Genomic DNA, 22,044 nt, shown 5'->3' on the forward strand with positions numbered 1-22,044 from the left:
TATATATATATATATATATACACACACACACACACACACACACATATATACATATATACACACAGACACATCATTTAAACTAGGAATTAAGGCTCTGTTCACACCTAGGCGTATCGAATATGCGCGTTTGTCGACAAACGCGCGTTTCCGAGGGCTACTTGGCTGTATCCCAATGGAAACGCGGAACAAAAACGCTGCAAAGAAGCTCATGTACCTTTTCAGGCGTAGGCCGTTTTGTAGCGCGTTCAGACGGGCTGAAATACGGCAAGGTGTGAACCATACCCATAGAAAACAATGGGATTTTCATGTTTGAGCGTTTTGTAGAGCGTTCGTAGAGCATTGAACGCGCTACAAAACGTACAGGTGTGAACCAGGCCTAACTCTCTCTCTAACATTAGCTATATCCATCTGGTCCAGGTATCTTAAAATCTGGGAGACTATTTATTGTGTTACTTACTTCACGTTGCGTTATGATAGCATTTTTACTTTACTTAACTGAGTGTCATCTAATTACTTTATTTATTACAGGTATTCATATAGCACCAACAATTTACACAGTGCTCATTTACATCAGTAATTGATGGGAAGGAACTCACAATCCAAGGTCCCCATCTCACATCTGAGGGCCAATTTTAGTCTGGAGTTGATTAACCTACCAGCATGCCTTTGGAGTGTGGGAGGTGTACCCAGAGGAAACCCACCCAAGGAAAGGGAGAACATGCAAACTCCTTGCACATAGTAATCTGGCCTCAATGGGGAATCAAACCCCCAGGACCAGGATCCCCAGAGCTGCAAGGCAGAAGTGCTAACCACTACACCACTGTGCTAAAAAATTAAAGTCCACCGCGAGCACGCGCATCGCCACGTAAACACGCGTCGAGTGCGCCTACGTACGCTACACATGTTGGGTATCGCTGCGCACGCCGGAGTGAGAGCAATAATTCTAGGGCCAGTATTTTGGGGTATCTCTAAATTGATGACCTGTGGGGGCTTTTAAAGTGTCTTCTATGGACTTTTTGGGGTACTGCAGTTATTCGCCGTTTCACGGACGCACACAATTTGTAAACTGGGCATGTTGGGTATCGTTTTACTCGTTGTAACCTCATCTTTTACATTCATTAAAAAATTGGTATTTTATTGTGTTCTGTGGCATTTAATTAAATTTGTCACTAAATTTTGGGGTTTAATAAGGAGTTGCGCTAATATTGCGCAACATAAAAATTTGCAACTACCACCATTTTATGCTATAGGGTTTTGGCATTCAGAAAATATAAAATGTTTGGGGGTTTTAAGTAATTTTCAGGCCTAAAATGTGGAATATAACATGGGTGCAAAAAATGGGAAAAAGGCCTCAGTCATGAAGGGGTTAAATAGACAAAGGGCCCACAGCAGTTGTTTATTGAAACTGTCTATTAGCCAGGCATTCTCTTTCTGTTGTTTTTTAAATGCTCTCTCTTTTTGGATAATTTGATCTTCTAGGGTAGAAATTTGCCTCTACTGTCCAGGAGAGTTGTAGTTTGAGCTTTTGTGGAGCGGTTACCTCAGCACATCCTATTTTTCAGGGGACATTTTAAGTGTCTTATTTCTTAACAGAGCATCAACAAATATAACATTTCTTTCAGCTATACAGCTAAAGAGCACCAGCAATGCAGACAAATAGTATTCCAGTATTTCAGTAGAAATTATAGCCTTAAACAGTATGTTAGACTTTTACCTTTAACCCTTTTGCTGCCACCTTACGTTGGTGGCTTTTAATATTCTGCTGTAAGCTAATACCAGAACAGTTCCCCCCCGGCTCCACCCAGTTGTAATGACAGATTATCGTCCCCAAAAGACCTGGGGACGCTGATCTGTCATTAAACAATAACAACTGGGCGGAGACGGCCATGACGTCACGGCCAGCTCCGCCCAGTTGTTATTCTCTCCAGCAGATGCCGACTAATAGGTAACAGTTGTCACTGCTAGTTCCACTAAAAAAAAAAATTATTTACTTTTTTCAATTTAATATTTATTTACATTTTAAAAAATATTTTCTCTTTTTTTTAATTTTTTTAACTTCTTTCACTATTTGCTATTCTGCTCGGTACCTCCTTGATACCGAGCAGAATAGCAAATAGTGAAAAAAGTATAGTGGAGCTGAATGCCGCTCGGCGGCATTCGGCTATTCACTCACTGCCATTCGGCCCCTATGTGATTAGGGGTGAATGGCAGCGAGTGAGCTGCTGGAGCTGCGGCTCAGCCATCCAGATGTTGGATTGGCTGAGTCAAAGTCCTTCTGCACTTCGGCTCAGCCAAACATGCAGAACATGCAGTTTTCATGGCTTTAATCAATGGCTAACACAGTACAACACTCTACTTCAGGGGAGGCCATTAGGTAGATTGTGATCTACCAGTAGCTCTCAAAGCTGATGCTGATAGATCACGAAGGGTGTGAATGGTGGCCCCTTTATTCCATTTTGGTATATTTATGTAGCTGTGCACACATGATTACCTATTAGCCTGAGTCTGCCGGGCCAAGCTCCCTGGCACCTTTCTGGTGGATTCTGGTGATTGAAGTGCTATGTATTACATCAAAGAATATGAATTTACACAGCCTGTTGCAAAATACAGCAAGGTGAGCCAGGAGAGAGAGCGAGGAGAGACAGCCAGGAAAGAGAGGGCAAGGAAAAACAGCCAAGAGAGCAGAGAGACAGCCAGGAGAAAAAACAAGGAATGACAGCCAGGAGAGAGAGAGAGAGAGAGAGAGCGAGGAAAGACAGCCAGGAGGATGAGCAAGGAGGGACAGCCAGGAGGATGAGCAAGGAGTGACAGCCATGAGAGCGAGCAAGGAGAGACAGCCATGAGAGCAAGGAGAGACAGCCAGCAGAGCGAGGAGAGAGAGCCAGGAGAGAGAGTGAGGGAGGTTTTTTTCCCCACTGGTTGATCTCATGTAGCTCGTCGTTTAAATAGCAGATCTTAACACAAAAATTGTGGGCACCCCTGCTCTACTTACTACCATTATAATATCATTTAAAAACATCTTTATTTGGAATGCTGGAAAATTGTATCCACTGGACCTAGAGGATTCCTGTTCTTTTATAACAGGGATGCAGAAAAAGAGATTCAATCTCTTTTTCTATTTCAACAGGAAAATATCAGGGGTCTGTTTAGACCCCTGATATTTCACCGAAGCCCCCCAGCAGTTAAAGCAAGTAAAAAAATGAAAATATTTAATAAAAATAAATGCATGAAATAATAAAAAAATAAAAAATGTAAAAGTTTATAAAAAATAAATAACAATAAAATATTTGATAAAATGTAAAAAGGTTAGTAAAAAAATTGGGTTTCGGACTGACATTTTAAAAATGTTTTTGTTTAAAATGTTTGTTTCGCTATACCTCTACTTTAAATATTAATAGTTGCCACTATCTGCTTTTCCTGTTTGTGCTGATATGGACCAGATAAGTAATAGAGAACACAGAAACATTATATAGTTAACATTGATTAATGTAGAGGTTAGAACAAATGTCATTCTACCACAGATGACATACATTTTGTATTATCACGTATGTCCTCTGTAAAGTAAAAACTTTGATAAGCACTTCATCTGTCTCAGCCATTATGCAAAATCACATAACAGAAATGCATTGTTGTATTTTCCAATGCTATGTCTTCTTGCACCTTCACCACTACCAAGTAATGCTGCAGATGTCCCACTTTAAAATAGATTTAAGTTGGCTATACACTTGTAGATCTCCAGACGAACGATATTTTTTTTAAACCAACGAGAGATCTTTCTTTACCACCCGGTAATGCCATCAGACACCTGACGAATGTCGAGTGAAATTTCATTTTATTTTAACATTTTATTTTGGAATTAATAGAGTTTCCGTAATGAAAGCCACATTCACTGTTATAATTTTGTTTGTTTGAGAAAAATTTTGCATCCTGCTCCTTCAAGGTTATTTTTCACTACAGTTGAAATTGCTCATCGAGTTGACCCCCATCGACTAATAAAAAGTCGACAGAATGTTCTTTCCAAAATCTAAGCAATGTATGGCCAGCTTTACCCTGCGTGGTGTTACACAATCACTTCTCCACTGTACAGTCCACAGCTCCACTTATGATACATCTGTGGAGCACAAGCAAATTTGACATATGTAATTCTGGGATGTGAAGCCAGTACAGAATGGGAATAGAGGACTCTTGTGTGTATGTCTTGGGTGCAATTTAATGGTGCATCATATCCAGGGACAGTAGTACCTCCTGCTAACTATAGAGACACCAGTAGTAGAGAATGAGTACTATGTATGTTTCTGTGAGTGGTACAAGGTTGAGGGCATTAAAAAAGGCCCATTGTTCAGTAGAAAGATGACCTTGTAGAGAATCTGAACACGCAGGGGAAGTTGGAAGGTTGTTTTAACCTGCTGAACAGAGAAAGAAACGCGCATGTTTTTCCCCGTTGCCCTTATCTATTTTATGAACTGGCTCCAAACTGTCATAAGAAGTATTCACTTTCTTCACTTGCTTTCTAAGTGTTGCTGGAATAGTTCAGAACTGGAGCAACTTCTAAGCCTGTTTCAAATATTCATATACAACTCGACAATAACTTTTATTTTCCTTTGTATCTCAAAAGTGCTTTAATCTCTTCTGTGATGTTTAGCTCTTCCAGCAACAACCTTTGTTATACTGCTCCGTTCTGAGAGGAGTGAAAGCCAGAATATGTATGACTTGGGAGGCTGCAAGGAGAATGTCCACCAACACTCTTTCTATTTAAATTTTGACCTCAGTTTCTGACTTTCAGCTCATCCTAACCTTTTTCTGCCTCCAGAAATGTCTCTAAGCAACTGCCAGATTCTTCAATGCAGACACAAATCCTCTGATCGTTTTCAAAGCATAATCTCATTTTTGAGAATGTCGGTGTTCATTTAAGTTCATTTCTAAGTATTTTAACTGGATTGTTCATTTCCCCAATAAATCCTTTTTGATAGTCACTACAAGCTTAGTACAGATTTAAATACAATGAAGAGACTTAACATAGAGCAGAACTCAAGCATGCTCTGGCTGAAATTATTGCAGGTTTAAATAGTCTTAACATATGAAACACGTATTGTACCCAGGAAATTCTTGAACAGGAGGTCATGTTGTGAAGTATAATCCACCTAGAATGTGGTCAGACATGGTGACCTGCCTGTTCTGGCTTCTTTTTCCCTTTATCTTAATGTGTCTTTATTTGCAATGTGTTTTATTGTGTACACATGAAAAGTGTACACATGAAAAATGTAGATTCTATAGGGGGCTACAAAGTTTGACAATTGAGCTATTACAAGACTTGCACAAGGTTAGGTGTACACTACGATACCCTAGTCCCCCTCTCTAGCCCCCACAATACAATCAGCTGCATTGATCACCCGCCCACCCACAGGTCCATACTTACGGGGTTATTCACAAAGCTGCCGAAGACAGCCGAGTGAATAACCGAGCCATAGTGAAGTCAGCCGAACGATGTTCGGCTATTCACTACAGCTCAGTATGGCTGAGCCGAAGCTCCGGCAGCTCACTCGCTGCTGTTTGCCCCTATTCTCATAGGGGCTGAACGTCAGTGAGTGAATAGCTGAATGCTGCCGAGCGGCATTCGGCTCGGCTATTCTGCTTGGTACTTCCGTGGTACAGAGCAGAATAGCAAATCAATGAGAATAGTTAAAAATAAGAGTTGAAAAATTATTTAAAAATGTAAATAAATAAAAAAACTAAAAAATAAAGATTTAAAAAAAATAAACATTTTAATTACAAAAATAATTGGGTGGAGCTAGCAGTGACAGCTAGCTCCACCCAACTGTTTCCTTTTGGGCTGTTTGCCTGCCCTCTAAGACAAATCTCCAGCTGCAGTGGGAAGTATTACTACTGCAACTAAATGTGACAGCTACCTGCTCAGGGCTATCGGATGCCAGCAGCCGTTGACATCCTAGCAACCAAAGACGCATCCCTGGCCCAATTCACCTGCCAGCCAGGCGAATCCCCAGTAAATGTGAAGAAAGGGGTGAGGATGCTGGGTGACCCCAAGGCTATATTTAGTCAATGACATTAGGCAGCATCCTCACTCCTTTGTTTACAATTATCTGCTGGCTGGGGAACTGTCATTTAAGAGTTCAGTCGGGAGTGGATAGTGTCATCGGGCCACGGTTTGTTTTGGCGGTTCATCAGGGTTGGTATTTATAGTGATTACAGGTGGATCTACATCAATAGACTAGAATGATGATTGATATACGTCAAGGGCTTTTTTCTGTTTGTTTTTAAAAAGTCATCAGTGTTATTATTTACTTTTTTGTATGTGAATAAGTAACCAGGGATACTATGTACCCTTTGTTCATTCACATGGGGGGGGGAATCTTGGGGCCGCCTTGACAGACCTCTGCAGCTCATCTTACATCAGAGAGGTTTTCTACTATACATGCCGAAATCACTTACCTGTCTACACTGATCGCACAGAGATTGAAGATGGAAGCTGTACAGAGCATGACATCCATGGTCATGAGGGCATCACAAAGGACAAGGCTTAGGGTCCAGGCCCCTCCTATAAACTGAATAGTTAAAAAAAAGCTGTTTAGAGTCGTGTATAAGTAGAGGGGAGCAGTATGAAGAGGATTGTACTAAAACAAAAATAACATCACAGTTCATAAAACAAGGGTAAGACTTTTGCTGCCAAATTTTGCTATCTTTCAGCTTTAGACTTTGACCTTTGTTTCCTCTCTACAAAGCCGAGACGGGTTACTAAAGCTGTTTAAAGCATAAGTCTTTGGTCAGTAATTTAGAGGTATAAAGACTGAAATCCTAATAAAACTGTTGTACCATATTTTCAAGGCTGTTTTGCAAGGTAGATGTGTCTTCCCAAGTAGTGACCTCACCTCCCTCTCTATCCCTGTCCTCTTTTGAAACACACTGTATTCGCCTATTCTCTCCAATTTTGCTGAGGATTGCTGTTATATACCGCCCCCCTGGACCGGTATCTCACTTTCTTGATGACTTCTCTGCCTGGCTACCCTACTTTCTCTCCTCAGAAATACACACCCCTGGCTTCCACTCAATTTCTTAACCTAACCTCTTCTTTTGATCTAACACAATGGACACACACTCCTACTCACTGTGATGGTAACATACTAGATCTTGTTTTCTCTCACCTATGCACTGCTTGCAACCTCTCCAACACCACTTTCCCCATCTCTGACCACAACCTTGTCAGTTTCTGACTCACTCTGTCCCCAATCCTGAATCCCCCTACACGGCACACTGTCACTCGGAGAAACCTTTGCCACCTCTTCTCTTCTCTACTCTGCTACTGACTACCTCTATGGCAAAATCTCACCCCTGTCCTGCCCTGACCTTGGCTACTTCTGTCTACAACAGCTCACGCTAATCCTCCCTAGACACCTTGGCTCCCCTCACTACATGCAGACTTCGACCACGTCAACTACAACCGTGGCAAACTAAAGAAACCAGACATCTAAAAAGACATAGCCGTGCTCTTGAACGACTGTGGCGGAAAACTAGGCTTCTGCAAGACTTCACCCTGTATAAAGCTGCCCTCCTAAAATATAACTCCTCCCTCCGTGCTGCCAAACAGACTTATTTTGTAACTCTCATAAACACACACAAAAACACTCACTGGACCCTACCGATCTCAACAATCTCAGACCAATCTCCTTACTCCCATTCATCTCCAAACTCCTAGAACGCTTTATCTACAGCCGCCTGAGCCGCCACCTCGCTGATAACAACCTTCTGGACCCCTTACAGTCCGGCTTTCGCCCTCTACACTCCACTGAAACCGCCCTCCTAAAACTCACTAAGGACTTACTAACAGCTAAAAACAATGGCCACTACTCCTTACTCTTGCTATTAGACCTTTCTGCTGCTATTGACACTGTTGACCACCTGCTCCTGCTCAAAAAACTCCACTCGGTTGGCCTACAAGACTCTGCTTTCTCATGGTTCTCCTCCTACCTATCTAAGCGCTCCTTTAGTGTCACCTACAAATCTAACTCCTCCCCTCCACTTCCTCTTTCTGTAGGGGTCCCCCAAGGCTCTGTGCTTGGACCCCTCCTCTTCTTCATCTACACTACACTTGGTCCGGTAATAACCTCACATGGCTTCCAATACCATCTCTATGCCGATGACACTCAAATGTATCTTTCTACTCCACAACTCACCCCTCAGTGTCCTTGCGTGTCACTAATCTACTATCCGACATATCCGTTTGGATGTCACAACTTCTTAAAACTCAACTTTTCAAAAACTGAGCTCATGATATTTCCTCCGGCCCGTGCACCTTCCCCCAACTTTTCCCTTGAGTTTGATAACACAACTATCCAACCCTCCCCCCATGCCAAGGTGCAGGTGTCATCCTTGACTCGGACTTCACGTTTCTTCCCCACATCCAATCACTATCCAAATCCTGCCGCCTTCACCTTCACAACGTCTCCAAAATACGCCCCTTCCTCATCAATTAAACCTCAAAACTACTCATTCACTCCCTTGTTATCTCTCATCTTGACTATTGCAAACTCCTCCTCATTGGCCTACATCTACACAGGCATCCCCCCTTCAGTCTATCATGAATGCAGCTGCTAGACTAATTCACCTAACCAACCGCTCAGTGTCTGCAACCCCCCTCTGTCAATCCCCACACTGTCTACCAATAGCCCAAAGGATAAAATTCAAAATATTAACAACCACTTACAAAGCCATCCACAACTCTTCCCCTGGATATATCTCAAACCTTGTCTCAAAATATCACCCTAACCGTCCCCTCTGCTCCTCCCAAGGCCTCCTGCTTTCCAGCTCCCTTGTCATCTCCTCCCATACTCGCCTCCAGGACTTCACTAGAGTCTCTCCCATCCTCTGGAACCTGTCCGTCTATCTCTGACTGCCTTTAGGCAATCCCTTAAGACTCATCTCTTCAGGGAAGCCTATCCCACCTCAACTTAACCACTGAGTTATCACTTTCTCAAACAATTCATCCCCACACAGCTACCTCCTCATGTATCGCTTTTAGATTGTAAGCCCTCAGGAGCAGGGCCCTCCTTACCATCTTGTCTTGAATTGTATTGTGATTGTAATGTCTTCCTTATATTGTAAAGCGCTGTGCAAACTTTTGGCGCTATATAAATCCTGTATCATAATAATAATAATAATAGTGATCGACCATTAACGCAGCATTCCAGGCAAACAGCTAAATGCTAGCTGTTTTACCTGCCAAACATTAGTAATTCTGTTCAGCCAATTTTGAGAACTGCACACTGCTAAAATATGGTATGCACCTCTGTAGCTTTCTATGTCACCTGCTTCCTCACCGGATTATGAAAGAACATCAGGCCCACCCTTTGTTCTTCCCTCCTTTAAGCTGCTTAAACACTTCGCAATCAAGCTACCAGCACAGCATTTTGCAGTGTAATAGAGCCTGGCTGACTTGTGCATAACCTCTTTCAGGGTATTATGGCATGGTTCTCGCATCATACTCTCTTACACTCTGGGGGCAGAAAAGAAAATGTATTTTTACAGAAATTAATAGAAAAACACTGGAAGGCCCCCTGCGGTTCTGAATATTAACGTGACCAAAAACCTGATATAGCTGTGTCACAAGCAACTGTGGCAATTTTCAAAACACATCATTACTCTCTACAGGGATTAATGTATGCTGAATTGTATATGCTAACAGGTTTTTGAACATTGGAAATTAAGAGGTGTCTCTGAAGATGCAAGTATTATTTTTCCCTTATGCATGAGCAAGACTGAAAAGTGAAATTCTAATTAGATTCTTCTCTCTCAGTTAGAAGCAGGTACCATTTTGTCTCATTCAGAATATCCTACACTGTCTATGATGGCCAAAGTCTGGCAATTGATGAAATCAATAATGAAATACGAAGGTATTACCCTGGTTACTACGATATGGTTTAACTCTTTTCAAGAAATTGGTAGACTTTGAGAGTTGGAGGTATAGAGGACTGCAATTTGTATATCAGTTATTTGAAGAGGACAATTTGATATCCTTTGAAAGGTTGTAGGAAGAGTTTCAACTACCCAATGCTCAATTTTTCAAATACCTACAATTAAGGCATGCTCTGGAATCTCAGAGAAGTTCCCGAAATTTTGATGTTATTCGTACTCAATTAGTGAATATGGTTGCAAAGTCCAAGTATAAGAAGGGTGCAATATCCAGACTGTACGAAGGCTTATTAAGATCATGGTCGATTGATAGGATACAGACATGTAGGAAAGGTTGGGAAGAGGACATAGGAGCATTCACAGAGGAGGCCTGGTCAACTGTTTTGGTAAACACCTTTAAATTATCACTCTCCTCTAGTCAATGTATGACTCAATTATTTATCCTGCACTGTACGTACTATACTCCCTTGAAGATGTTTAGATGGGGTAGAAAGGAGACTGGGAACTGTCCCAGATGTAGGAGTGAGGAAGCTAATTTGATCCATATGCTTTGGAGATGCCCCAAATTGTTTAGATGTTGAGAAGGCATAATTTATTTTATTAATCAAGCACTCAGAGTTAAGTTACCACTGGATCCTAGAATTTGTCTCCTAAATTATGTTGAAGAAGAACAACAGATCCCGGGACTCATGGATATCATTATAAGACTTTTGTTCTTAGCAAGAAAAATGATTGCCTTTAAATGGACACCCCCCAACCCACCTACAGTAGAGGAGTGGCGTAAGCAAGTCGACCTGGTACTATTAAAAGAGAAATTGCTTTTTAAACATAGAGGATGCCCCCAGAAATGTAATAAGATATGGAATCCATGGTTGTCAATACCAGGTTTGGCCCCATCTATGGGGTAAAATCTAAATTACCCAAAAATAAAAGAGAAAGAGAGGTTTAGAGGGATTAAACAACAAGGAGCAAAGTCAGGAGGTACTATGTGTATATGTTTGATGGGGGGGTGTTGCTGCTACCTTTTTTTTTTTTCTTCCTTTCTTAGGGAGGGAAAGGCATATTAGTAGAAAAAATCAGGTTTAACATTTAATCTGATTTGCACTTTAAATTAACTAAACGATTGCTTGAAAGCGAATCTCACTGGTTTAATAAATATAGCACATACACATGGTTGAATATAATAACAGTTATTTATGAATTTTACATAGGCTTATAGCTATTAAATATGCACATTAGTAGGAAATAAGCCATGGTTGGGGTTATGTATAGTTATTTATTTATGTGTATGTGTATTTGTTTATATAAGTGTATGAATGTGTGTATGGGTGTGTATATATTTATATATATGGACTAGGGGTGCGGAAATTAACGATTAATCCTTCGATTAATCGTTAATTTCTTTGATCGATCACAATCATTTTGATCGATCAAAGTACTCACCTCTCCGCCGGCTTCCGTCGGAGATCCGGTGATGTCACGAACATCGACGTCACCTGACTCCTCCCCCCCTCCCCGAGTGGCTCTGTCGGCTAACGAAGGGAAGGGGGGAGGAGTCGGGTGATGTAGTTGTCCGTGATGGGTAACGAAGGGAAGGAGGGAGGAGTCCGTTGACGTCGATGTCCGTGACGTCACCGGACTCCTCCCCCTTCCCTTCGTTACCTCAGCTGCGAGGACCCAGCAGCAGCCACCTGATACAGAGACCCGCCTCGATGTTCCTGGCCGCTGTCCCCCCACGCTGGTATGTTTTTTTACAGCACCCTGCTCAAGCTATAGAACATGGAACAGAATATGGCTGAAACTGACTATATTCTATTCCATGTTCTATAATGTCATTGTACTACTAGGAAACTACAAGTCGGCAGTTCAGCTGCGACTTGTAGTTCCCTGTATGATAGAAGGCTGTTTTAATTACTGTTAAACATGAAACATTAGAGTGTAAGTATTTCACAGAAAAAAGCCAGCAAAATATTGCACTGACTATACACAGTATCTAAACACTTTTACGAGGGCACATTTTGAAAAGGAAAAGGCACCAGGCAGCTTATAATTTAAAAAAACAACAACATTAGGGTGTATTATTTCACAAAAAAAAACCCAGCAAAATATTATACTGACTCACTGAACAATATTTAAACACTTTTGTAGTGCAGATTCATGTTTCTCCTCATAAGTGTGGTACCCAAATCACTGGTACATTCACCAAGACTGATACTTCACAGGCAGAGTTTGCAAACTACTATGGTGCTGTTGGCGACAGATATGTTAAAAAACGACTAGGCTGCTGATCAATGTTTTGCAATCCTGGAGATAGCAGTGGCCTGCACGTGTGAGCTGTGCCATTTATTGGAATAGGATTGCTGCACTCCTCTGCAAGCTGGCCTTTGCCTTCAACTAAATCCTGCTTCGCTAATGTTCTGCCACTCCCTTTTTTGCTCTGCTGCAATCTCTGGCACCCAGGTATGTTCTGCCACCTTGTCATCCCCACCCTCCTCATAGCTTAAGACACCTTGGCTGTAAACTGCAGCTGCTGGAACCTCAATAGCAATAGCTTATCCAAACCAGCTGTCCATTTCCTATATGCTCCTGGTGCTCTCTTCCTCAACATCCGATATGAAGAATTCTTGAGAATCCTACTCATCAAGTTACTCATTGATGATTAAGAGTCTTGTGATTTGGAGCACTGAAGTGTACTGCTGTAGCATGCAGCGATGTGTTGCACACAAAGGGCAGCTTTGTCTGTGTCATGGACAAGTACATGCTGCTGATCCCAAATTAAAATTAAAAAAATAAATGCTAGAACACTAAACCACAGCCCTAAAACACTTAACCCCATATTTTAAACCTAACTGAAAAGAAAAAATATAAAAATGTGACATAAAAAGGAAAAAACTGGTAGGGGGACAGCAGTTAAACAGCAAAGCTGCTGCTAACACATGCAAAAAGGGTCTGTGGACTGCAAATGCAAAGGGTGGTACACAATTATATGTAATTCAATGGAATTCACAGTAATGTAGCACAATATAGCACTATATATAAAGTTATTTACCGATTACAAAAGGCTGCGGGAAAACTTGACTCTTTTAGGTGTAATAATTGTTAGCAGGGGTTCCTTGAGACCTTGATGTTATTCAAAGGGTTCTGCCATGTTAAAAAGTTTGAGAAAGGTTGATCTATATTTTTTACTATAAAAAGTGTCACTCGTATACCATCCAATTATAGCCTAATTTATTTATTTATTTATTATAGGTAGTCATATAGCTTAGCTATGATGTGACCTATGATGCTTTGGCTGTAATGCCACAATGGTTCTGTGGTGTTAAAGCCAATCAAGCTGATAGCAGTATGTAGCACCACTAATAACATCTATGAGTATAGGCTCCCTTCACAGATGCTGCATTTCAGGTCAACCTGATGGTGTTTCCCTACACTCTGAATTTACCATCATAGTAATGTATTTAGAACCAGTCACTATTACAGCTATTCCTTACTTACCGACCTACCTGTTTAGCGACTGCTCGCACTTACGACCAGCTCTCCAACAGTACGTGCGGGAATGTGGCAGCGGCAGTGTGGCCTCTCACCGACTTCATCTTGCATACAGTACTGTACTCCGTTCTCCGCTACTATTCTCGGTAAGTACTGTAGTTAAAGATTCGCAGTACACTGTACAGTACTGTACATCTCCAACACTTCAGTACAGTACTGTACTAATACCGCACAGTACTGTTTACAGTTCCTCTCTTAACGACCAATTCGTTTAACGACCTAGTCCTAGGAACAGAACTCGGTCGTTAAGTGAGGAATAGCTATATTGTACTGGATTTATATAGTGCCAACAGTTTGCGCAGTGATTTACAATACAAGGAAGACATTGCAGTTACAATACAAATCAAGACAAGATGGTTAGAAGGGCCCTGCCCATGAAAAGACAATGGGGGGAATTAATCAAAACTGGAACAGACACAATTTGGAGCAGTTGCCCATGGCAACCAATCAGCATCTCTCTTCAGTTTGCTCAGTTAGGATTTGAAAATGACACAGAGAAGCTGATTGACTGCAGTGCAAATTTTTTTCTGCTCCAGTTTTGATAAATTCCCCCCAATGTTTTTGTAAACTATTGTCCATCGAGTGCTAATGTAAGGCAAATAATTTAATAATTTACCATGGACAGGAAAGTTACCTGTATAGTCCCCTACTGTCATACTCCATATAGCTACTGTAAGTGCTATGGGATGTCATCAAAGAGCTCCCATGTTCACCAAGCACCACCTTCTAAACAGACATATATAGTATAACAGGTGTCTAGTGTTCTGTTTCATTCATTGTACACCTCTAAGTCTGTGGCTTCTGAAAACAACTGAAAGATCAAAATTGCTCTTCGGATACTGACGATGTATTTTTCAATGGCAGTTTGGTCAAAATTAGGTCTGTTCTTGGTAATCTGTTACTTGATAAAGTGTTTACATGCTTCTCTTCATGACGTTTCACATGTAAAATGTCAAGGGCAAGCCCATTTGTACCGCCAGACTGGGTTTCTATTGTTCTGCCCTCTATATATAGTTATTTTATAAAATTAGAGGAAACAATCTTTATAAAATACGGTACAAATGGATGACATTTCCCCACGTTACTATTTATGGCTGTAACTTCTACAACTGCGATTTTGAGGGCTTATGTGTTCTCACATGAGCTGGGTCCATGCCTATTTCTGAGCTGAAACGATGTTAATAAATAACCAAAATAAATCTCATAGAATTAGTCATGTTATTGAGTGGGAACTGTCCTAGGCTCTATAAGTGAATCACCATATATGGCTAAAGCAGAACTTTGGCTAAACCCTTTTTTGTTTGAAGAGTAGGGATGAGCTCAGGTTCAGACAGAACATGTTCTAAATCTGAGCTCCTCCGTACACAGAAAGAAGCTTCTTCTGCTGCCACCCAATCAGCTATGGCCAGGGAATTCCCACCAGCAGTTGCACATAAGCAAGGGGGCTGGATGCTGTGACATTATTGACCTTTTATGGTCATATGGCTATATCTGGTCAATGGCATGTGGCCATATCATGTCAATGATGTTAGCACAACCTCTTATGTGCAGCTGCAGGGCGCGGAATGCCCAAGCCCACAGTGGATTGGGCGGGTTGCCCCATGTTGCTTCAGGGTTTGGAGGAGTTCAGGTTTGGACTGGGTTCCATCTAAACCTGAGCTCATCCCTAATAATCTGTTGTTACCGGAACAGACACAGAAGAGAAATATCCCAATTGGGACACCTGTTTCAGCAAAATTTCTCAAATGTGGGATTTCCCCTAGCTGGGGTGACTTCTTCTCACTTTCTGTTGTGTTTCCAGGACAGGAAATGATGTATCTGTCCCTGCTGGAGAGATTTCCCATCGGTTTTCTGTCCTAGTAAGGAAGTGGGGGAAAATCTCTGCAACGAAGACACAGGCAGTGATAAAAAAAAACTAATAGAGGTTCTAATCCTTGTGGACGCTATACAAACTAAAAAAAATAACTTTTGGTGACGCTCCACTTTGAAGTGTACTTGTAGGCTTACTAAAATGAGCAACTTGAAAGCACTATCGGATGGCTTACAGCATCAGCTGCTTATAGTTGTCTTTGCATCTAGGCTCTTTTCCCGTTTGGATGCCAACAGCCTGGTACGTTTCCATCCACCATTGCATAGGCATACTTCCTTTCCCCCATGACAATGCCTGGGCCTGTCAATGGGTTACCCAGGTACTGATCATTGGATTAAAGAATGGGGACTGGAGTATGACAAATCCAAAACAGCTAAAAGTGGAAAGAATTCAGGGTACCTGAACAGCACTGGGAGAACTAAGGCAGAAAGAAAAGATGGCTGCTGACATCCTATTCTATCAACTATTTGCTAGTATCTTAGAGAGTTCATATGTTTACTTTAATTCATTGAAATGGAAGTCTTGCCAAAGCATTTTACAGTGGTTACTGAGATAGACAAGTAAATAAATCTTTTCAACCAGATCACAGGTAGCAATTAAAAAATACTTTTTAGTAAGAGAAAGCATTCACTGCGATTTTATCTCTTGTTTTCCCTGTCTCTGTTCCTGATTGAGAGGATTTCCCTTCTCTCCATTACCAGTGGTTGCTGGAACAAAAATAAAGAAAGATCTCCCCACAGGGATACATAGGCAACGATAGAACCTAGCAAAGGTTCTAAGTGTCAGGGTGCATTAGTCAGCACCCATAGTACCGCCTCTGCCCGGATCGCTGCACGAGCCAATGCGGATGCGCGAAACCGATGCGCCATGCACGTGCAATAGCATGCGCATGCCTGTTCTTGGCGCCAGGTGGGCTATTTAAGGATGACTCCTGCATCTGCAACTTGCTGATAGATCTTCAGCTGTAGTCTGCATTCCTGTACCTGTTTTGATACTTGTCTGACCCAGCTTGATTCCTGACTCTGCCTGCTTGCTGCCTGCCTTGTGACTTCAGCTTGTCTTCTGACTTCCCTCTGTCTTCTGATTTGGTACCATTCTGCTTGCAAGTGTATGACCCGGCCTGCTCCTGACATCGCTTCTGCTTCCTGCTTCTGTACCACGCTGACTGAACGTTACCAAATCCGTTTTTTCCCTGACCTGGCTTCAGCTTCTCATACCAGTACTACCTGATCTGCTATCAGCCACTAGCTACCTCCGGCATCCAGCCATAAGCACCATCACCTCCGGTGTGTCAAGCACTCTGCCCTTCTCTGCCTGTTCAGCTGCTGTCTCATCTCCAGTAGGGCTGAGACGAGAGCGGCAAGGGGAGGCCTTCCTTGTCACTTCAGGCTCACACCAAGGTACCTAACACTAAGTCTTGACCACTCCTTCAATATAGCCATCATACTTTCTATATGGCCTTAAGATAGTTTTTCCCGGAGAGTGAGGAGGGTGCCACTAGTGATACACTTCCTCGAGGTAGCTGGTACATGGGGATGCTCAGACAGAATTTATGTAGAGGTCACCTTTGTGAGACAATATGACCATTCAGTAGCAGGCATTACATGGCGCATGTTGAGTTTACCAGTACCTGGTATACTTTTAGGGGTTCCATAGACATTGCTGATAGTGGGAGCAATGTTTTGGGACAGACATAATTTGAATGCATGGGAAAAAGCTCTGCAGAGTCAGGAAAGATTAAAAGAGTTTATATGAGTTCATGGCGAACACTGTCCAGTGATATTCAGGACACATAAGGGCTAATTCACGCTAGATAAGAATAAAATCGCTGCATTTTTATCTTTTTTTAATAGTATTTCATGCAATTTTAAGTACCTTATTCAAGTAACTGGAAGCAAAAACATACATCAATGGAGATAAAATCATGTCTGCAGGATTCTCTGTACTAAAAGCTGTGACAGGGAAAGGATAGGGAAAGCTGCCAAACTGCATAGAGAGAGATTCAGGGTCAGTTAGAAAACTGTACTTTTATTCTGATCGCTAGCTCTTTGGGAAATCAACCCCTTTGCTGACTTTTTATTAAGTGCTTTTTTTAGTTTTTGCACTGGCTGATTTGAGGTCAGCGTTTAGCATGCTGTCCCATCCATAGCAACTTTTTTTTTTCTAATTAGCAACGTTTGTTTTTCTGCAAGGCTTTCGAAAAAAAGGGAACTTTTGTTTCAGTGGTAGTGCTTGGGAATTTTTATTTTTATTTTTTTTGGAGGTGGGGGGCGGGGGGAGGGGGGGGATTTTTATATTATGTTGATATGTTCTTTTTAAAAATGTTGGGGTGCCTAAAATGCAGTTTTTACTTGTTCTTAACTATCTGCTGTTTAAGCTACCTTTTTTTCTGTAGCACACCATTATATTGTTTGAAAGAAAAATAAACCTAAGTGAAAGAAAGGTGTGCACCTAAATTATATCACTCGCATTCAACACATCCCCTTTTTCCCATATACTAGGGCTTTTATCTTTCATTATATATGTCCTGCTGCAGACCTATTTTCCACTGCTGCATCATCTGTGTTCGCTTCATTCTTGTATTAAAACCCCTACCTGTGCTTTTCATCTTTATTGCCCTTGGGTCTAAACTTATAGTTTTAAAATTGTCATGCTGCTGGCCTGTTTTCCACTTCTGCATCTCTGTTCCAGAGACTGGATAGAAGCAAAGGGAGGGAGAGTAAGAACATCAGCAAGGTAGGAACTTCTCCTGGGGCAGGGATTGCTTGCAGAGGAGTGGAGAGAGAAGCCATCCTATTTAACTGGTGTCACTAGAGTGTCACTGGCCCAGCGCTACCGGCCAGCCAAAGCTGTTCCACAATCCACATAGCTTAGCAGTCTGGGCTATATTTTACACATCTGCAGCATCTCAGCCATAGTAAAACATTTGGGTACCACACGCATGAGATGAAACATGACTCTGTACCGCTGCACAACTCGGCTGCAGACAGCAGTAACATTATAAATGCAACATCTAAACCATATGACTCCTGAATAATTAGGATGCAGAGCTCATGTGTTCACTCTTTGAAGTGAGGACCTCATGGACTTTTGGGTGTCAAGGCTGGACCACTTGCCAGAGCTTGCACAGTATCCACTGGCTTGCCCTGCAGCCGGTTTGCTGTCAGAGAAACCTTCAGCACAGCTGTTGGTTTTATTATAGAGAGAGGAATCCACCTGTCTCCCAACAAAACCTCTGCAGCTGATGCTACCAACTACATTTTTTTGTGTGTAATTTGGCTCTGTAAACAAATGGCCCCTTCACCATTACTAGCTCCTGCCATCTCTGACTGACCGGCCACCATTACCAGCTCCTGTCATCTCTGCTGACTTGCCACCATTACTAGCTCCTGCCACCTCTGCTGGCCTCCCACCCTTACCATTTCCTGCCGCATCTTTTGGCCTGCCACCATTACCAGCTCCTGTCAATAGTACTGTTACTAGCTACCACCACCACTGCAGGCATGCGACAATTATCAGCTTCTGCTATCTCTCCTGGCCTGCCACCATTAACAGCTTCTGCCACCTTTGTTGACACTTTCCTGTAGCTTATAGATCTGTTGTGGTTGCTACTCCCACCATTCCATCCAGGACATTACCACTGGATATAAAAAGCAAGTATCACAGAACACTACCTAAACAATCCTTAAAATAGTAAAGATGTAGATCAGATAAAGTATATGTGTAACATTTTCCCCCCAGTTTTGGATAGCATATGAAAGGGTTAGAACCCCTGTTAGTTTATTTTTTTGCTGTCTGTGTCCCCTTGTGAAGATTGTCCCTCACGTATTGTCCTGGAGATGCAACAGGAAGAGAGAGGAAATCTCTCCAAAGTGAGACAAATCCTCTCTTAGAAAGCTGTCACAAGAACAGCTGCCCCCATTGGAAGATTACCACTCACTTCCTGTTTTGGATTTTCTATTTTTTTTCTTTTCACTTTCAGTCCTTGTGACAATGATTACAAGGACAAAAAGAGAGGGTGGATTTTTATGGTAGGGACACAGATGTTAAGAATACCTGACAGGGGCTCTAACCTTTGCCTACTCTATTCAAAACAAAAAGAAAAAGTTTTAGCTATACAAATTTTTATAAAATACGGCCATTGATGGCAAATCTGTAAATGTCTGATCTCTAAGCAGTCTTCTTTCTCCCAATAGACTCATAGACATACATGTGTGTATCTTGTAAGCAGGCATGTCTTCATTTATAGCAAACATGCCTGGAATTACAATTTTATCTGGGGAACAATAGACACAGGACAATTTCCCCCATTAGTAGCCTTTTTACTGGAAATGAATTGGCTGCCTTTGTGTGATGAGCTCTAAGGTAATCCATAGACAATTCTTCTGTCCTTCAAACCACATTATTTTTTTATAGAAAGAAAGTTGAGGGCCAATTTTAAGCTACACTTCGGGCCCCTAAAAGAAATGAATGTGCACCATGTTCATCCACACAAACAATTCTGATTATTAATCCATCTGCCCATCAAGGTTAACAATGACTTGATGCTATTGATGCTTCCATAAAATTACTCAATACTATACTAATATGCATGAAAATAAAACTATGAATTATTTATGACATCTCTGTCACAAGATGAAGACACACAAAATGTACTTCCATTCACAAATCTGTGCTAGAACAATGAGAACTGGAAAACTGACTGGTTTCTGTTGCTGACTTATCTGATTTACCAACTCATGTTTCTATAAATTATCCCCAATGCTTTCGGTGTGCCTGGAAAATGCCTTGAACCATTAGGTGTTGAAGGGAGACTATAGAGTATTTTTTAGTACACAGTATGAATTATTATTATAACATTTCCCTGAAAGTATTTTTGACATGACTTTCAGTCGCTTGCTTCTTGTTCCTTATATTGATTAATAAATGTTCCCTCTAGTGGTCATCTGTATATCAGGGTATGTGATTACCATCTATGAACTCAAAAGCCTCTATAATGAGTCTACTGTTTTCAGGAAGGTCAGACCTGACCTATAAGACAGAGAAGCAGTGACCCACTAGTATTGCTAATTAGGCACTAGAGCCTATATATCCACAAATATGGTTGTCTCCATGTACATTTATATTTTGAAACTATACAACCATGCACAGTCGTCGTCGTCGTCCCCGCCCCCCATCATCCTTTGCTGAGATATATTAAACAGTATGCCAAACCTCAGAATCACTATTTTGCAGATATACCCTATCCAGCCTTCTATGAGTATCAATTCACTATTTATTGAGTCTGCCTTCTTTCAGTGCTGCAAATAAGCCAACCATTCCTGTTGAGTATAATGGGGTATCTGTCTACTTACAAGGCTCCAAAGAAAAAAAGCTGGTCATTACAATCTGCAATGGAAAGCCGGTTCAGTACTGCACAAACAGAATCCTAAGTTGGTGAAGTGTTACCCTAGGATGGGCAGGCTAGAGAGTTTAACTAGCAACCCCAGGTTCTCAGAATGTCGTGTGCTATTTAATATTATGCAGTGGACAGTAAGGTGCAGGGGGATTGTGATTTCTGTTCCCCTTAAACCATTAACACTCATGGATAAGTTTGCTTCCACTATGCTGATCTCATTTATACAGTATAAGACTGGAAAAATAGCATAGTATACCTTAAAGGGTTACCTTAGAGATTCCACAGGCAGTGATTCACAGCTAATAAAAGGCAGAAGTACTAGAAACCATGAATTCATCTAGCCAGCAAAGGATATTGCCCCTCTTCTACACAGAACGAGAGAAGCATAATGTCAAAGTTCAAAATTATGTTACATTTTTTACTGCATGTCTATAAGAATAACACCCAAGCACAGTGCAACATTGTCTCCTTTGGAGTTACCTACAAAATATTCTGGAAATGTAAAATGTACAAACAAAATGAGATGCATGCAAAATAGTGCAGACTTACCTCTATATACACATAAAGTGGGAGAACAAGGACAGCTAGAAGAAGGTCAGCTACAGCCAGGCTAACTATGAAATAATTGGTGGTGGTTTTTAGGGCTTTCTCTGTCCAGACACTATGACACACTAACACATTCCCACAGATAATAAATACAATCAGTATGAGCCCGAAGATCAAGGCCAGATAGTTATAGTGGGTATCTCCTGAAGCCTCAGAAGTTTGGTTGGAGATATTCCTGTGCATGGCTTCCTTACTGCGCTATGACCCAACTGTCCCATCAAAGCAAACGAGCATACACCTAACAGGACTTCATTCTTCACCGGTCTCCCTCTTTTTCCTTTGTCTTCCAGAAACAGTAGCTTGTCCCATGGATAATTCATCTATTTCCTCTTCTTTTCTAGGGATGGTCTCCTTGATCAGATCATAAGTTCATTTTTTCTTGAACACAGGTAATCAACACCGTGGTCTTCAGACTTGCTTTCCATTTTTGCTGGACTGCAACCAAGGGGTTAACTTTCTTTAAAGTACAGGCTGCACTTGCAAGAAGGTCAAGGGGAACCTCAACAGTAGATCTTGACCCTTTGATGAGGACCTTTGGTAGTGCTGAACGTTGTCCAAGCCTCGTTCCACATGTTAAAGACAGATTTGACAGGTGACAGGTGTTGGTGGTCCCCCTCTGTCTATTGCAGGGGAGAAATTCCTTGCTTTTCTTCTCTGTGAAGAACTGAATGATCCCAAGGTGATTAATCTGCAAGTGGGT

The 22,044-nt window shown here is 41.6% G+C and overlaps 1 protein-coding gene across 1 annotated transcript in view; it reads right to left on the reverse strand.

Moving 5' to 3' along the window:
• The window catches only part of DRD4 (dopamine receptor D4), a 48,615-nt gene extending 26,827 nt beyond the window's left edge, over positions 1-21,788 (reverse strand). The window contains exons 1-2 of the mRNA XM_018556046.1: positions 21,288-21,788; positions 6,448-6,560 (exon numbers count right to left, since the gene is read on the reverse strand). Coding sequence (XP_018411548.1) covers positions 6,448-6,560; positions 21,288-21,527 — 353 coding nt within the window. The 5' untranslated portion in view covers positions 21,528-21,788. The remainder of the gene's footprint in view (positions 1-6,447; positions 6,561-21,287) is intronic.
• Between the last annotated feature and the right edge of the window lie 256 nt (positions 21,789-22,044).

This window comes from Nanorana parkeri, unplaced genomic scaffold, assembly GCF_000935625.1.
Source record: "Nanorana parkeri isolate BGI_ZX_2015 unplaced genomic scaffold, ASM93562v1 scaffold222, whole genome shotgun sequence".
NCBI lineage: Eukaryota > Metazoa > Chordata > Amphibia > Anura > Dicroglossidae > Nanorana > Nanorana parkeri.